Source organism: Chaetodon auriga, chromosome 22 (assembly GCF_051107435.1).
Source record: "Chaetodon auriga isolate fChaAug3 chromosome 22, fChaAug3.hap1, whole genome shotgun sequence".
Lineage (NCBI taxonomy): Eukaryota > Metazoa > Chordata > Actinopteri > Chaetodontiformes > Chaetodontidae > Chaetodon > Chaetodon auriga.
The window spans coordinates 3,831,946-3,850,709 of NC_135095.1; the positions used below are offsets into that span (position 1 = coordinate 3,831,946).

At 43.4% G+C, this 18,764-nt stretch overlaps 1 protein-coding gene across 1 annotated transcript; it reads right to left on the bottom strand.

Annotated features, from left to right (window-relative positions):
* Positions 1-48: 48 nt before the first annotated feature.
* aldh1l2 (aldehyde dehydrogenase 1 family, member L2) lies at positions 49-18,139 on the bottom strand. Its single transcript, XM_076722425.1, has 23 exons — positions 17,891-18,139; positions 15,816-15,960; positions 12,877-13,111; positions 10,468-10,633; positions 10,084-10,185; positions 8,636-8,725; positions 7,806-7,940; positions 7,492-7,617; positions 7,312-7,403; positions 6,574-6,721; positions 6,354-6,473; positions 6,119-6,246; positions 5,437-5,587; positions 5,276-5,346; positions 5,050-5,155; positions 4,766-4,853; positions 3,723-3,816; positions 3,535-3,634; positions 3,129-3,227; positions 2,803-2,968; positions 1,909-2,014; positions 1,617-1,816; positions 49-1,498 (listed from the first exon to the last, which is right to left on the bottom strand). The coding sequence occupies exons 1-23, from the start codon at positions 17,936-17,938 to the stop codon at positions 1,443-1,445; spliced, it is 2,772 nt and encodes a 923-aa protein (XP_076578540.1). The 5' UTR covers positions 17,939-18,139; the 3' UTR covers positions 49-1,442.
* Positions 18,140-18,764: the final 625 nt, after the last annotated feature.

An 18,764-nucleotide genomic window follows, 5' to 3' on the forward strand; every position in this document is an offset into this window, starting at 1 on the left:
TCGTCTCACTGCGCACGATGTTTGCAAGTAAAATCAGCAGCATGCAGTAAAGTTCAAATCAAAGTTTATTTACCATCCTATGACATTACTGGCTGAAGACATACTGTTCACTGAAGGGGTTTTCTTTTTCCTCACCCTCTGGGGTGAGGAAAGAAACTTCTTAGCCCAGTCAAAGAGAGAAGAAAAACGAATTTCACAACTTCTTCACATTTGTGTTGCATAAAAACATCTAGCTGGTGTGTCTTTACTGGATATAATACAGTGTTGTAACATATAATCTTCCTCTGACAAAATATATATCAAATAGTCCTTTTTTCCCCTCTTTTGTTAAAAAATATTTACAAAGAAAGTCAAATTTTGCATTGAAAGACGCTGCGACATCTGCGACTCGAGAGCCGGCTGTCAAACAACCTTTTTAATGTGACACACAGCTACAATCTTTTTCACGTTGCAAAAAGTTTGTCTCTCATGGACGTCCTCATGACATCGCTCGTGCATGTGATGCTGTGAAGCGGCTTGATCTCAAATGTTGGACGTCACAGCCAAAAACTCGGAGGAATAATTTGAATAACCTAAAAGATAAAAGTGAGCAACTTGCATTTGGCTGCTGTGGCCTCAGTCCACATTAAGACTTTAATCAATCACTAAGAATAAAACAGTCATAACAATCCCTTCTTTCCCTGCTACCAGCTTGTTTTTATGTGAGTGTGAAAGAAGCCTCCACCTTGTCTCACTGATGTAGAGGGGAGTCAGTATACTGTGATGGTTACAGGTTACACTTCCAGAATGTGACTGGGAAGCAGACTTGAAACTGTGAAACACTGTTCAGCCTGGTGTTTGAGCTTTTGTCCAAATTCTAATACAGTACACAACAGTCCAGCGGCTGCCAAAGAGCAGACAAAGAGGTATTAAAGGAATGGTGAAGGCAGCATTATAAGAGAATGAGAAAGGCATGACTTCAGATGATTTTCAGATTTTGAACAGAAGAGATGATGACAGGAAAACAGGCTTCAGGCTGAAAGTGGTGAGCGTGTTTTAACATAAAACACACTTTTAGGAAACTGAAACCTCGGCTCAGACCCAGCTCGGCTCCCGTCAGGAGTCCAGCCGAGGGTTTTATGTGGAGATATGCAGACGGGTATAAACCGCAGGTGTCCATTGATCAGGATGTGAATTTCCACGCAGAAAGCCCAGAAAAGACAGGCACGTTGTCCACACGGAGACGAACAACACAGCTCTCCTCTCATTCATATGGCACACACACACACACACACACGCACGCACGCACGCACACACACACACACACACACACACACACACACACACACACACACACACTGTCCAAAAACAATGCTGAGCGAAGCTGGATGTCTGACTGAAGCAGACACACGAGTCTCTTCCTATTCAGATGTGGGTCAGAGTTCGTTAGGAGAGTCTGGGCCTCAGTACTCCACAGTCACTGCTTTGGTCTTGAGGTATTCCATGAGGGCGTCTTCTCCTATGGATGAGAGCGAAACAGCGTCAGCCAAACAATGTTCACTGGTCAAAGCTTTCTGGGTAACTGAAAGGCTGAAGGCTGCAGGGGGGACAAAGCAGGTGTCCACGTGTCCACTCACCGAGGTCTTTGCCGAAGCCGGACTGCTTGAAGCCTCCAAAAGGTGAAGCCACGTCGGTCTTATTGTAGGTGTTGACGAAGACGGTTCCAGCCTCCAGCCGCTCGCTCACATACATGGCCTTGTTGATGTCGCGGGTGAACACGCCCGAGGCCAGGCCGTACTCTGTGTCGTTGGCTCTCTGCAGCACGCCTTCCACATCGCTGCGGTTTGGAGCGAGAGGTCAGAGGAGAACGGTTATACAAATCGCACAACAGCACTGTAACAACTATAAGACACTTTTTTAATGACATACCCGTCTTTGAATTTGGACACCACCATGACGGGGCCGAAGGACTCCTCTTTGGCGATGAACATATGGTCCTCCACATCTGTGAACACTGTGGGCTCCATGAAATAACCTGAGGGAAAATCGCCATATTGATTATAAGCTGATGCTAACAATGGTGCTAAAGCTTCTACAGACAAAACTGAAAACAAGAGAGAAAGCAGCTCATTTGGGTCATATGCTGAGATGATAAATTGACAGTCAAGCCACAGAAAATTATTCTATTATGATTTTGATAATAAGTCTTTTCAAAATGATGTCAGCTAACTTCTTTTTTCAGGCTGAACAGTGTAGCAGTTTTAGCGCTTTGCAAAGCTCCTGTCCAAGTTATAGAAAAAAAGAAAAGTCAAGACTCAGAATAATATTCACGCATAAACAGTGTGTTTTACACTAATTTGATAATTAGAATAGTAATTGTATTTTTCGGTACTGCCATAGACTTGGTGAATCACCCTTTCTCCTTGCTAGCTAGCTTAGTAGCTTTACTAGCCGTAGCTTGCAGCTAAGAGGACAATGAAAAAAACTGCTCCTCTGTAACATAGCGTTCTAAAATGACTAGTTTCTTTGATTTCTGAATGGTAAAACCAACACCAAAAGAGAAATCTTCAAATAAAACCTTGCGTTGTGGTGATAAATATGATTATATTATTAGGAAAATTGATATATTCTGTAGATAATGAAGTGGATCAGCAGGTGCAGCTAGAGAAAGCAACAAAATGTACTTTACAAACAAAACAATAACACTGAAGAACCAATAAGACAAAAAGCAGCTGTAAATCTGATCTAGAACTAACAGACATTGTGCTGCTGGTCAGCAGGTGTAGCAGCCATTTGCCTCGGGAGGCTTGGTGTGTATTGTACCTGGCCTGTCCACCTGTTTGCCTCCGTACACCAGCGTCGCTCCCTCCTTAACTCCGACCTCACAGTACTCCAGCAGCTTTTCCATGTGGGCTTTGTGATTCTGTGGGCCGTGGTCTGTGGAGCGATCAAGTGGGTCTCCAATCTTCATCTTCTTGATCTCTTCCACCTTACAGAAAGCATGGTGGAAAAGAGTTTTAGCAGCTTGACCAAAAGCAGAGACTAAAAGTTAATCTGTCTATGAGTCCCGAAACTGTACAGAGGTACCCCTTTAATGTCCAATATGCACTATATTATTCTAGAGGAGGGAAGCACTTTGGCTCACTCACCACTCGGCTGATGAACTCATCATGAATGGACTCCTCCACGAACAGACGTCCAGCAGCAATGCAGTTCTCACCTTTGTTGAAATACACAGAGCTCATGCCCTGTGGACAAAAACGCAGATTAGCTGTCAGCAGATATCAGGATTGTTTTCACTGTTTATTAATGTACAGTGTGTTCAATTCCTGACCTCTTTAGAATCTAATGTTGACATCTTCTCCATATGCAGTTCCAAAACTCACTTTTGACAGCAACTTCAAATATGAAAATACTTCTTAAAATGATGCATGTTAGCTTCTTGTAACCCTGTCAATTGAAAAATGTACTCATTGACTACCTCCTGCAACACTAACATGGTATTAAAGCAGCCTGAATACCCTCCAGTAAGACAAGTCCCTGTCAGTCTCTCACCATGCGAACAGCCTTGTCCATGTCACAGTCACTGAAGATGATGAGAGGCGACTTCCCGCCCAGCTCCAGGGAAACCTTCTTCAGGTTACTGACAGCACAGCTGCAACAGGACATCGCAGGAAAAAAGGCCATGAGGTATCACCTGACACTGACATCAACCAATGAGCAATGAGTTTGTCGGGTCATACCTCTTCATGATCTGTTTGCCGATAGGTGTGGAGCCAGTGAAGCCCAGCTTGCGGATGTCAGGGTGGTCTGACAAACGCTGTCCCACCATGCCGCCTGCAGGAGAAAAAGGAGTTAAGAAGGTGGATTGTGGATCGATGAGGAAACATTCAAAGTCACAAGTATCAAAGTGGCAACCATGTGCACTTCTTTTTCTGTCTCTGCCAACCCATAATCTATGTTTATGTAATCAAAATGATGTTCTACAGAAAGGGAAAACAGTGGAAGGTGCAGTATTACAGGTGGGCTGTATAAGGCAGGTGTTACTGTATATTTCCCTATTGTCAATAAATCCCATAAGAAGACCAGAACCAACATTTTAGTCTTCCCTTCACTGTGTGGGTCTCTCAGTCCCAAGCCTACTGGTTCCTACTGAAAATGTAAATCTTTAAAACCAGCTCACAAATATGTTCCCATTTTTTAAAAAAGCCTCAGTAATTCAGTAGCCTTTAGTGACAGCTGAACACTGTGTGTTTTAACAAATGTGCGTTTATTGGGGACTATTTTCAGCAGTGAGTAATCCACATTTGGTGCTCTGCTGAATATCTGGGGCAGCAGCCCAGTGTATATGTGATTGAGTCAGAACAAACTACACTGTGTGTGTGTTCATGGTAATGGAGGAACACTGATATGTTTTTAATAGTTTCTGGACAATAATGGAGCTCTTTGGCCCAGAGGGATAAAATATATCAGGCTTTTGTACACACACAGTACTGGTGAGCAGATATATTCAGTGTTGGTCTTTTTATGGGATCTGTTGACCTTCAAAACAAATATATCACCAGACTTCTACTTTAAAATGTGCATTTTGTAATCTTCGAAAAACACCACAAGAGGTTAGGGGATGATTACCAGGTTTTCTTTGCACTATTTCCTTTTGATTTCTAATTCATATGTTTCCTTGACCTCGTGACATCAGAGGCACAAGCCACATGTGGTAAGGAAAGGACAAATGACTTCATTCATTTTTTCCAGACGATGTGGATCCTGTATTTGTGTTCATTACCTGAGCCTGGCAAAATGTTGACAACTCCTTTTGGAATGCCAGCTTTCACGGACAACTCAGCGAACTTCAGTGCTGTCAATGGAGTGACCTGCAAAGATAGGAAATAACGTATGAAATGAACTACTCCACTCAACTGGATGGAAAGAATCAGATAAGATATGCATGTGATACTTTATCAGGTGAGTATTCAGCTGAAGAAACATCATTATTTTTAGACCAACTAATTATTTTAGCACTTTGTGTGTGCCTTAACTTAAAGTGAGAGTGTGGTACAGTGACCTCACCTGTGCAGGTTTAAGAACGAGTGTGTTTCCAGCTGCAAGGCAGGCCGCACTCTTCCACGCCAACATCATGAGAGGGTAGTTCCATGGGATGACTATGGCACACACTCTGTCACAGAAAGCACACAGTATAAATGGGTGAACATACTTACTGGACAAAAAAACCCCCAAAACAATAAATATACATATAGACAGGCATCAACTGAATACAATGACAATGTTCTTTTACCCCAGAGGTTCTCTCTTAGTGAAGGTTAGATTGCGATTGGGCCGGGCTTGATTGATGGGGATCGTCTTGCCCTGCAAGAAACAACAGCGTGTGCCTCTGGTGTCATAATCAGTGCTGAGCGTTTACAAAACTGTGGTTTGTGTGTCACAATTTCAACCTACCTGGATCTTGTCACACCAGCCGGCAAAGTATCGGAAGGTCTGGATGGACATGCCTACGTGTGTCTTGAGGGCCAGCGTGTACACAGCTCCTGAGTCGATGGACTCAATGGTGGCCAGCTCCTCCTGGTGTTCCTCCATCAGGTCTGCAAGCCTGGGGAGACGAGGTCAGACGTGGACGATGTACATTACACATGTAATGCTACAGTCCTCCAGGTGTAAAGGCACTTCATAGGACAATGTTTACAAGTTTAGTCTAATATTGAATAATGGCCACAGTTCTGAATCCAAGTCAAAATGTAAGTTAGATAAGAAGGAGACTTTAGCAGGAAAGCTGGTGTCATACATAGATTTATATTCTGTAGCAGGCAAAAAAATCCATTTCAGCTGGACTTTAAGATGTTCAATGTGCTACAGCTGACTTGCTAATTAGCTACCTAGCCTGTAAACTGACATTAGCGATACACATTGTCCAAGAGGATTTTTATTTGAAATATCAAGATGATCATTTTTTCTATAAACAGAGTGCAGGACATGTCATGAACAGAGTAGATCTGTGTATTGTAGCAGAATAAAACATGCAATTGTCTTCTAGTTGCTTTATTTCTAGCCTTGGGGAATCTGGACCTGAGTGTTTCTCCTTATCATATAGTCCCACTGTAGTCCTCTAGGTGGAGCTACTCACTTGTAAAGCAGACTTCCTCTGTCTCTAGGGTTCATCCTGCCCCAGGGTCCATTTTCATAAGCTTCTTTGGCAGCTGCCACCGCCCGGTCCACATCCCCCACTGAGGCGTAGGACACCTTACAGATCACCTGGTGGAGGACGCAGCAGTCACACACAGTCAATACGAATACGACTCTTCGAACAACACCTTCTGTGTGTGTGTGGATCCACATGTCAGCATGTTCCTGTGACTCACTGATCCATCGCTGGGGTTGATGGTATCGTAGGTCTTCCCGTTTTCTGCATCCTCGAACTGGCCGTTGATGAAACACTGGTTTGGCATTTTCACTGTCATGTTGTTCACTTCTTTGGTTGCCTGTGAACAAAAAAAAAAAGCAGGAACAGACTCTCTTTAAAGCCCCACACTTTAACTCAGCTGTGCTTCACACTTGACACAGGTCAAGCAGGAGACTTACATAGTCGATGACCAGCTCCTCCTCCTGGTCCTCTCCTCTCAGTTTGCGGACAAACATCTGGATGAAGTCCTGGAAGGTGGTAGCCATGTACACGTCCTCGGTCTGCAGCTGGACGCCGGCACACTTCTGCTTCACCTCCTCCACCAGCCTGGACACAGAGAAGACCTCAGTGCATACACTGGCAGTGGCTTCTTCTTGTTTGCTTTTTTCAATGACATCACCTACAGTGATGAGCACTTAGTTTCTCTAGGTCCACGAAGGGTTTGGGGTCTGATTTTGCATTATTCACACATGAAATTCTTTATTCTCATTTCTCCGGTGTCTCTTATCGGAATTGTTTTGTTGTGTGCTGTCAGCTCGACAGCCTCATTAATGAGTGGTTGTCACTGGCACGCTGGTGACACTGTGAAAACCAGGTCTCACACTTGGATGCAATATTTTCATTTCAAAAATTTTGTATCCTTCCAACTGGAGAAATGCTTTTCAAATGAGACTCAAGAAAATAAACAGAAATAATGTTTTTGTGATAGCTGTGCTGAGGATATACATCTATCATGGTCCTGCACTAATGATGTGGCCTTTTGATGAGTAGCTTTGGTATTAGTTCATTGAACATGTGTCCACAAACAATATTTAGTATCGTACAGTGAGACATGGTTACCCTCTTGCTGTACTAAATATTCAACCTGTTTGTATGTACTAATGGTAACCAATCGCTGCTCTGGCCTCCACCCTCACCTGACCACATCCATGGAGGCGGCTCCAGACTTGAAGAAGTCTGTGGTGTCCTCAATGGCTGGGACGTTACTGAGGATGCCCTTCCAGATGTTCTGTGGTTTAAAAATCAATCATATTCACAATCAGTATTCAACACTACCTTTCTAAGTAAGACAGGGAAATGTGAATCAGTTCACTTACCCTGATCTCCCCTGCCATCTTCTTCTCATCATCAGTCAGCTCCACACTGGAGCTTTCCCCAGAGGAGAAGTATTTGGAAGCAGGGATCATCTTCCCGTCCTCAAACTGCAGGTTCTTCACCAGCAGCTGTGGAGCAAACACAGAGCAGATACAGTCAAGTCACAAGACCTGCAGAGGCAAGACAGCACATGCTGCGGTTGAATGACTCCAGCCTACAGCAGACAGAGGCATGAGCATTGCCACACTCGCCCAGCTCTGCTTTTGTTTGCTCTGAATATTTGTTTTATAGTACAACAAGTTACAGAAACACTCACAGGCTTCCCATCAGTTCCATACAGGACAAGCCCGGTCTTGGTGACCAGGCCGGGCTGGGACGCCCCCTCAACCTCCAGGGGCTGACCGGCTGGTACCGAGCCCCCCAACATGGATGAGCCATACAGGGTCACAGGCTGAGGAAAAAAACAAAGAGGGACATTAAAAACAGATATGTTGTGTGTTTCAGGTTCAGGAAGCTCAACATCAAATGAACCAAATGAATCTGATTCTTCTGTAATGTCATATGAAGGTACCCTCAGGTTAGCTGCACACAGGTGGCCCAGGTCTATTTAAAGGTAACAAAATCCACCTAAAAGCATGTCTAAAGCTCACTAATTAGCATGTTATTTTACATGTAACCATGCCATTTTTACACTTCAGTTTTTGTACAGAGTTATAGCTGTGAAGGCCAAACTTTCTTATTTCATTAGATGTGGGACTCGTACTTGGACAACATGGACAAGACTGAGTTCTGCATTGAGGATCCACACAGGGAAAAGGACTCAGTTCTGTAGAACCGCTGATTTTAATATTAATCAAATCACTTTTTCAAAACCTTCAAATCTCAATTCTATGCAAAGTAAGCTACATTTTATTATTGACTAGAATATAAAATGAAAAGATGCCTAAACTTCTTGTTTACCATGCAGTGGAACTGCGACATGTGTAAGGCCACATTTGAAGACTCCTCCAGGACACCGTGTTTGAGTTTCTGAATATCTGTCTCATGCCAAAATATCAGGATCTCTATCAGTCATCCAAACCATCAGACTGACTTTATAATAGACACGTAGTGTGTGTATTTTCTTGTGTGTTCCAGGAAACGCACCTGACCATCAATGACAGTCCAGGCACCAGGGACTTTATCGTGACCACGGATCCAGTTGTGGATGGCCTCAGCTGGCTGGGCCAGGTTGACCTGAGGGACAGAGAGACACCGGAGTCAACATGCTGACAGGTCAAGTTCATTTTCAGACCAGGTCCCCTAATTTCTGAGAATGAGAGGGAAGCCCAACAACTGGCTGCTAGTTGCTGAGTGACACGTGGGTCAGCCATGCTGGAAACCAACCCTCTGCGCTAAGAATAGCACATTTAGACACGCTGCCAGCAACGTGGCTCCAAGGGACAAATCAGAAAGCAGCTATGCTCAGCCCCACCTCTGGCTTTCCCCCTGGAAGATAAACATCAGCCAGTCACTCAATCTTACATGTTCGACCCTGAACAACATGTTGAGCCAACAGTAAGTTTCCATGCTGTTCACTGAGCAGCTGTCCAACAGCTGAAGGCAGCAGAATACATGCTGTGTCTTCTTCTGTGGAAAAAAAGCAGCATCTTGAGGTTCAGCACAATCATGGTGGAGTGATACAAATAATGAGTCATGTCAGTGTTTGTTGTCGGGTTTTTAAACGTCTTGTGTTTCGAATAATTCGAGTCACCTCACCCACCATCTGCTCCAGTAGATATTTAGAATTATGAATGACACTTTGTCTGTGGGAGGCACCTCCAAATGCTGCATGCTGGAATGCTACTGCTCTAACATCCCATTTTAGCTTGAACACAAACCTTCATAAATTCAGAAAAATGCATTCAAAGCCATAACCCCACAACCTCATTCCCACCGCCCCGCATGTCCCTGTGGTTACCCCACATGCACTGACACTCCCGATCCTCCCCACACTCCCACCCCCGCCGAACAGCTCCGGCAGATCATTGTCACAGTTTCTGTCTTATCTTTCTCCATGACTGTCTTCAACAGACACATTCCAGCCATGTTTATGCCTACATAGAACATCTGATGGTCATCCAGGATTCACAGAAAGACTGTTACAGACTCATTCCTGATATGTAGAAACAGTACACAAACTACTAAGAATAGGTTTTAATGTTAAGCTACTCGTTAAAAAAGTTCCCCCAGGTGGAATAAAACTAACTGAAATAGCTGCAGTATGACTGTAAAATTACATTTTTATAAAGACCCCCTCTATAGGACAGTGATTCATGATTAGGAAAAATACAGAAGCCACCTTAAGGCTCTTATATTTTAGTCTGGATTGCGCTTTGGTGGTGCATATTACAAAGCAAAATTTCAACCAGTCAAATCACCATAAAATAATTGTTACACAGACAGCCTGGGGCCTTTAGGGTCCCTGAAGGTCTGGGACCCTGAGGCAGTTCCCCTCTTCACTCAGCCTAAATGAATGAAAAGTTCAACAGTATATTCATGGCATGTGATAGAGTATGTGAGTTCGGAGTGCTGTCTGGACTGAGAACTGTCACCTTGGCGTTGGATTTCTTCTGAATGCCTTCATAGCTCGCCCCTTCCTCTGTCTGGGGAACTCGAGGAGCCTTTCCATCAGCGATGAGCTGCACCGACTCCACCTGCACAAGGAAACAGTACGAGTGAGTCACCTGAGTCTGCAGTGTGTGTCCGTGAAGTTCATGTTAATATGTTGTCGACAGCCTCAAAAGTTGGAGAAGACTGAGTGGGCATTATGGGAAAGAGAATGAAGACGCACCAATGGGTCTTGACTAGCTGGTGGATTAGTCCGTCAGTTGACACAGGTTTGATGTAAATGCATGCTGATAATATGCTCCTGATTACACTCCTTGTGTGATCAAAAGGACTAGTTCACCCAGTAATGTGAAATTCCAGGTGGTTACCATAGCCTTGATGCCCTCTGGGAAGAGGAAGCGGTTGTAGAGTGTGTCCACGGTGTCATTGGGCTCCACAGCACACTCCCTCTGCAGCAGGATTGGCCCAGTGTCCAGTCCATCATCAGCCCAGAACACTGTGAAGCCAGCTTTCTTATCACCGTGGATCAGGGTCCTGGACACACACATACACAGGAAAAAAACAACACAAACTTGAAACGATGCCAGAACACGTCTTTTGAAGAGCTGATAGAGGACATAAACTAGACCATAAACCTGAACAAATGGAGCAGGCTCAGATAAAGAGAAGATAAAAGGTGATTGCACCTGAAGAGAATTAGACTGAGGCAATCAGACTGTTGATAAGACTGTGAAACAATCATGCTGTCGCCCATTGCTTCTCATTGGGCAACTGAATACCGTACATTCAAACACTGATCTTCTTAAGGCTAATGGCAAGAAATTTGACTGGATTCATATCATATCATAGACACTGGGAGTTGCAGGTCAAAATATCTTATCAAGATATCTCTGCTGTGAATACATTATGACTAGTAAGACTAATGCTTTTTTTTTTGCATTAAAAAGCTTCCAAACAGAGTCATCTCAGTGACAGACCAGTGACCAGTCCAGCATGTACCCTGCCTTTAGCCCAGTGCATGGTGGGAGAAGCTCCAGGCTCATATGTGCATTATGTGCTTAAAGGAACAGTTCAATATAAGATCATTCACTTTCTTGTCAAGAATTAGATGAGGAGATCAACATCACTCTCATGTCTGTCAGTTAAATATGAAGCATTTGGACAATTAGCTTAGCTTAGCATAAAGATTAAAAGCACTTCTAGACAACAGGTTTTACCCCATTTGTCTTAATTCAAGAGCAGAAATGTTAAAACAACAAACTGTGGTCTTATATGAAGTTATGTGCAGTAACTTCTTGGTGAATAGTTGCTGTTCAGGGCATTTTTGAACTTAGCACAAAGCTAAGATAGCTGTGTCCCTCTCAGGCTATACAAGCTAATCACTTCCTGGCTGTAACTTCATTCATACTGGACGGACATGAGAGTGCTCTTCATCTCTTTATTGAACTCTGGGAAAGACAAACAGCTGTATATTTCCCAAAATGTCAAACTAGTCCTTCTGACTTTAAAAGACTTTGTTAGCAGCTGATAGTAGAGTCACCACTACCACAGAGCCAGATATACGATGAGAGTAAATGGGGCATAAATGGTGACAAAGCAGGGGTTCAAATCTAAAAGTCACTGTCTTGGGAGAAAATAATAGTTGTGTTTTTACAGTTGAAAACAAACAGAAGCCATTCATTGAGTGATAACAGGAGCAAACAGATAGTAAGGGTGGAGAACAGACTGGCAAGCAGGATAGATAAGAAAACCAGCTTGCTAGGGGGTTGAGGTCGAACAGAACTGGTTTGAACCTCCTGTTAGCAGCAAAGCGTCCTCCACCTCTACTCTGACCTGGAAAGCAGACAGGAAGCAGGCCTGTCACTGTATACTTTAGCCCTTTAGTTGGTCTGAAGTACAAGTAGCTAGGTTGTAAAACTTTTGCTGACCAACTGCCACTGTAGCCACAAGCACAAGTTCCTGGATAATGTTGATGAAACTTAGTAAACCAGTAGGGCAAGTACAGAAAAGCCATAAAGTAAACACATTTACTCAGAGTAGCAAAGTTAGATGGCTAACACAATATAGCATTAGCCCTCACAGGCTAACAGTTATATCAGATCATGTGAGGCTGTAACAACAAAACCCTGAGAGGACTGAACTGAGCAAAGATATATGTCAGTGCTTATGAATCAAACTTTTCATTTGTATGAGAAAGAATATTTTATTTATTATTTAAAAATTAGTCTCACTTTTAACGCTGTCTGTAATGAATGATGGTATTGACTTGAATTATTGGAAGTGTAGGATCCAGCTTGTTTGAGCTTTGATCCACACTAGAGACCAAAAGTAAAAAAATAGCGGCTTCTGCTGCTTCAATCTGGTACTTCTATTTTAAATTATGATAATCTGCCTCAGATTTATGGAAGATCAACACTACTTCACTTTCACATATTTGATTTTAATACATTTCGGGAACTGCAGATTGAACTAATTTACACATCAGGACAGCTACACCTTTCTAGTCATCACAACATATTTCTCCATTGGTAAATGATCTTTCAAGCATCACATCATGTTGTGTTACTGTATATATTTTCGGATACTTGAGGTCATATGACCGATGTAAAAAGTGAATCGAAGGGGGTGCAGCTTGGTGTTAATATGACTTGGTGGCTGCATGCATTTTTCTGACTGTGATTCAGTTTATGGTGTTTATTGTTTCTGTCCAGTGCCTGTGAGGATGTGGCATGTATGTTTCACAAATTTAAAGAGAGAGTGTGATTACTTTTCCTCACCAGTTGATGGCTGAGGCTCCTCTGTGCAGTGGCAGGATGGAGGGGTGGTAGATGATGGAGCCATGCTGGGGGTGATCGATGATGTTCATGGGGATGAACTGGGAGCAGAAGGGCATGACGTTGAGCTGGGCGCCCACCGCCTTGTAGGCATCCACCACCTCTGGGATGGGCTTCCCCTTGACCCGCCACCGTGGGAACTTGAACACCGGTGTCCCATCCTTCTCCGCTGCCACCGCTGAAAGAGGAGAGGAGAGTTTACTGATACACCCCAGGCTCTGCTTCACAGATTGAAACCATCATCTTTATATAGTTGTTCAAACCAGTGTGACCAGTAAACATGTGGCAGCCACTTCAACACTAACTAAATGAGCTTTAACTCGAGGCAGAGAACCAGTTCTACCTGCCGTACCTGCACACACAGCCCAAGCAAGCTGGCACAATGCAGTTTCTCCACTTCAGTCCAACAGCTGGCCTGCTGTGTTACATTACGCCACTGAAGCAACAGGAAACCAACAGTGTCCCAACCAGCTGTCACACCCACAGATACATGTCCACTAGAAAATGCAAATAAAGGCCAACCTGCATCTGAGGAACAAGGTCAGGGAGGTCACACACTTGATACTATCGCCATGCAGTAAAGTATGGTTGGATTTTGAACTATTTACAATATGCTAAGAATGTCAGTTTCTAACTGCAAACTGTCCTCAAAGGAGCTTTATTAAGATCTCATCAATACTGGGTTATTCTGATTTCACGTCAGTCTTATTTGCAGCAGTAGAGTCTATTGGTAGACAGTTTGTGTACTAAAATAAATCAACAAACACAAAATCATTCTGTGAGATTCAAAAAACAAACATAACCGTTTGGTATGTTTAACATAACAATAAAAACGCATTTTGAATATCACAGTATCTTTGCTGTATTGACCACCTCCACTTCTTGAAGAGCTGAGAAAAAAAAATCTAAACTAAATATGTTAATGACTAGAAATAACAAGAGAGGAAAGAGTTGGATGTTGGCTGCAAACCCTCAGAGGAAAGGAGGTTGCCAGGCAGAGGTCAAGCAGCGGCTGATACTCATGATGTTGATGCTTCCTGGAAATATTGCATCACACCAAAAGTCTTGTCACCTCAGAGCCGCCGGGCCACATGGGGCCTCTTCCCACACACACAATGGAGCCACTATCCCGCAGCTAACACAGGATAAAGGCCAGTCATTGTCCAGGAGCACTGCAGGGTCAACACGCATCTACCTCAGCCACAGCACAGGCCTCTGTTGACCCAGAGAAGTCCCGGGACATCAGTTCATCAACGGTATTCAGTCTCATTGTTGTTGTGCTAACCCAGTACAAAACATCTACTCTGTCGCATTTTGATGTTAATTCTCATTGTCCTGTAAACCATTTATGCAAAAGGAGAAATTTGGCCCTTTATGTCTTTGTTAGTTAATCACATGAAGCTGCAGAGCCTGCAGAGGACTAGTCTTTGAATATGTTTACCTTGTAGACCAATACTGAAGCACATGTCAACTAAACGATTGTGCTCACTACCTTAGGGGCCATTTTCAGGAAGTACACAGAGCACCCACAACCCAGTGGGTCAAACTGTCAAAGTGATGCACTTCAGAGCTGCAATGATTGTCTGAGCGACAGAAAATTAGCCGCCAATTATTCTGATCATTGATTTATTGTTTTAGTTATTTTTGAGCAAAAATGACAAACATTTGCCATTTCAAGCTTGTCATTTGTGAGTACTTGATACCTTTCCTTGCAATATATGATAGTAAACTGAATATTTTTGGGTCCTGAACTGCTCAGAAATTTGAAGATGTCAAATGATGACTGCGGGAAATTATTAGAGGCATTTCCAACTATTTTCTGACATTTTATAAGTAAGAGGAAATAATTCATCAATAATGAAAAGGACTTGCTCTAAAAAGAAGCACCACAATTTAACATTTTTCAATGTCCTACTTAAAGAAATAGCTAAATGATTTTCCATAAAACCCCTTTTTTTTTTACATTAAAGATGCGGAAATTAATATCACCTTTCAGCAAAGAAGCACTGATAAACCCAGTGTCCACAACCTGTTCAGCACCAGACCACAGATGAAGTTAGCTGGTGAACGTAGTGGAGTTTTTAGCAGCTAAAGAGACAGATATTCCCTCGGGGGGTGGAGGAGACCAAAACGGAGCTAAAAGGAGAGTGAATATTGGCCTTTGATTGATCACGTGACCAAAAACCAGACACCACATGAACTCCAATGCTGCTCTGTGTCTGCTGCTTCAAAAATCAATTACACCTGATTATTTTAACAAAAGAAGCCAAAGATCTCACATGCAGTTACTTTAACTAAATACAATAAACTTAACATGCATTCAGTCCGGAATCAGCTCAGTTTGTCCAGCTGGCTCACTAATATAATAAGCACACAGTTGTAGATCTAACTCATTATAAAAAAAAAAAATGTTAGCCTCCATCACTACTTGCAAGTAGAGTTCTGATGACCACTCATCCTGCAGGGTTAGTGGTGTTGACAGTGAGGAGGAGGTAAAAACATGATGGACTCATGCAGGACTTCAAGAAAAGGCTGAGCACCTCAGCAGACTGCAGCATGTTCTGTTTTCCAAGCATGTGGAACTGTTGGCTGTGAGATGCCGACATTTGCGCTCTTATACTCATAAAAGCTGGTATTTTTATGTTGTTTCCTGCAGTCGCATTGGACTGTGCTTTCAAATCCACCAAAAAGCTACACACCTCCTTTATAGAAAGACAGAGGTTTGGATTCTCAGGCTCGAGTGGCATCAGCTGAAGCAAACTGAAGAAGTAAACAACTCCAGAGGTCAAACCAACCACTTCACAATAACCTGTCAGCAATAACAGCTCAACAAAGGACCAGGAAGAAAGCAAATCTGGAAAGAGAGAAGGGAATGAACTCACCCAGGGGGTCTGCCTTGCCATCCTTGTCAGGGACTGTGAACACACCCACCACCTTGTGACCCTGCTTCCTCAGGCTGCTGTACACCTCCTGGCCGAACAGGCTCTGGCCAATTATGGCTAGTTTAAGTTTATTCTGGTAATAATGCTGTAACGAGAGGAAACACAGACACATTATCATCAGCTTTGTCCATCGGCAGCATGTCTCATTCAAACTCCATGTGTACACAATGTGTTTGCTCAGTGTGCGAGGATTTTCAGCACCCTCTCCTGACCACATGTTGGTTCCATAGATGTTACAAGTGTAACTGCAGGCCACTGCTTTCAGCACCAGGAGCCAGAGGGGCCCACAAAACACAGCTCTTGATGGGCCGCTCCTGAGAAATCCTGACCTTTAATCTCATATATGGGTCAAGTCCCAAAGACGCAGGCCTTGGTAACCTCTCCCCACCAGGTAAATACCCAGGTCTTTCAAACTTCACGCTAACTGTTAAAGCATTTGTTGTCTCAGAGTCCACAGATAACCTTGATGACATCACTGTGACCTCATCAGGGTTATTTACTTAGACTTGACAGAAAACATGATTCAGCTGTTTTTTCAGTGGTACAGGTCACACCTCCACTACTTCCTTAACAGATAACTTTTTGACCAAAGGCACCATCACCAGCTTAGGTTACTGCAAACAATAGCAACATCACCTGGCTACAACAATGGCCAGTATGATTAAACAGGTATTTATTCAAACTTTGAGGGACACTGAGGCTGCAACAATTAATTTTATTTGATTACTTGATTTGGTTTCCAAAAAAAAACAAAAATGTGTCTTCAGATTTCTTGTTTTCTTCTCTTCAAAAACATGAATGTTAGGTTAAATCTCCTATGAGAAGAAAAGAAGAGTCGCACTCTCTGGCCCCACATGCACTTCTTTCATTCAGATCAGGCCTTTTTCAAGATCCACCAATGCCTGACAGTTGAACAGTCAGCTGAATAAAAGAAATGCACCACTTCCTACACCTGCACCTCAATACAACTCTTGGTGTGTGTGTTCCTTCTCTGTTAGAGCTTAAATCTCCTGTCAGTACCCTTGATCAAGGGCTGGGCTTAGAACTGGAGCTGGTCCCTGGTTGCTGCACAGTGGCTGCCCACCACTCCGAATACTGAGAATGGCTCAAATGCAGAGGATAAAGGATCAGATTTATCAGACCAAAAATGTATGGCGGTATAAATAGCAGGAACTGAAAGGATTCGGGTGGTGGTGGTGGTGGTGGGGGGGGGGCTGCTTGCCTTTCCCAGGCTCCCAATCACTAAATCTACCCCTGGCCAATGGTTATTACAAATTAAAAGCCAGCTCTGAGAAAAGCTATTGGCTGACAGGGAGCACAGCCCTCATCCAGAGAGAAGTCAGAAGTTTGCGGCTGCAGCAGTACACGTGTGAGGGACTGAGGTTTCGGGTTTCAAGCGCTCAAATGAATGGTCCTGTCAAGTGCATGGGGCACTGTCTCTGGCTGTTACATTACAGCCTGCAACGTGCCTCATGATGCATTCAAAGCCATTTATTCTAAGCGACCACTCACAGTAAGCTGGCTGGGGAAATGACATGCAAAACACCCCAAATAACGACGAATGGCTGGCTGAATACACTGTCCGTATGTAACTGTCCTCTGGGTTGCTTGCAGCCCAGCAGGATCGAAACTAAGCCTCTGTGGATCTACAGTGAGGAGCTCAAAGGCTGATGCAACTCCTGCACATCTTATACAGTAAAGGCCAGTTCAGTGAGAGCATACAGGGAGAGGGAGAGGGGGGAGACAGAGGCGAGCGTACAGTAACGTGGCAAACTGGCCTGATACACCATCCTTTGCTCTGCTGGAAATACAGCAGCAGAGGGTCTTGTTCAGGTCTTGTGAAGACCTGGACGTGAACTATAACTCACTGATCCGCAATCAGACAATCCTGGCTCAGTACTTTTCATGTCACCACGACCTGGCATGCGTGTGATTCATTTCTATTTCTAATAAATGCAAAATAAGTATGAAAAGCAGTATTCATTCTCTGGTGCAGCAAAAGCAACGTTACTCACGGACGAGGTGGAGAATTTCCTTAAGACTTGACTCGCCGTCCACAACATAATGGCGATGTTTTGTGAATAAAATTGTATCAAAAATAAAAATTAATCCAAAGGCTGCAGAATTTGTCCGACCCGCTGCTGAAGTATGCGCACTGCTGGCCACACACACCTGCCTGTGTGTGTGTGAGTGAGTGTGTGGATGTGTGAGTCAGAGGAGCGGCCGTGGTACAGACTCACAACAGCCAGCTTATACCCGACAGCAGCAGAGTACGTCCTGCTTCGCACTGTACGTGCGCGGGCACGTGGTGCTTGCTACTTCCTCGACCGCGCGGTCACGCGTGGGAGTTAAGACAATTCTGAAGCTGCACTTCTTATAAGGGTTTAGGTCGTAACGTAAGCTTGCGGTATGTTGGTGTAGAGATGCTAACGAGTCAAGGGAAATGTTTTAAGCATTTCAAAAGATGTATGTATTGCAAAAAATAAAATGAAAGCTTATTCACACAGTTAACTATGAGAAACACATATGGTTCTGCGTGTTTAAACTAACTAATTGTTCTTAAGAAGGCTCAGCTAATTTGAGTTTTAATATTAACGGTTTGATAAACCACAGAGTTACTATGCTAATGTTAGCTGGCTACCTTCAGTGAATAATGTTAGCCTGTCTTTTGTAACGCCCTGGGAGCTAGCTTTTTAAGTTTGGCTAGCTGGCTAGCTTCAGCATGTATTAAATTGTATCCATAGTATATGTCAATATAATTCATTCAGTGTTAAGTCTGGATAAAAAAAAAAATTCTTTGTGATATTGTATGATTTGCAATTTCTAAAGCAAGGCCACTTTTATTAAGTAATAGTTGCTAACATTCACTTAGCTGCGTGGTAGCCTATT

Excerpts from the sequence above, each read along its gene's own strand:
- aldh1l2 (XM_076722425.1), bottom strand. The coding sequence starts at position 17,938 with ATGTTGTGGACGGCGAGTCAAGTCTTAAGGAAATTCTCCACCTCGTCC. Across the intron at positions 5,156-5,275 it reads ACTAAGAGAGAACCTCTGGG|AGTGTGTGCCATAGTCATCC; the intron begins GTAAAAGAACAT and ends TTTCTGTGACAG. Across the intron at positions 2,969-3,128 it reads ATGAGTTCATCAGCCGAGTG|GTGGAAGAGATCAAGAAGAT; the intron begins GTGAGTGAGCCA and ends GCTTTCTGTAAG.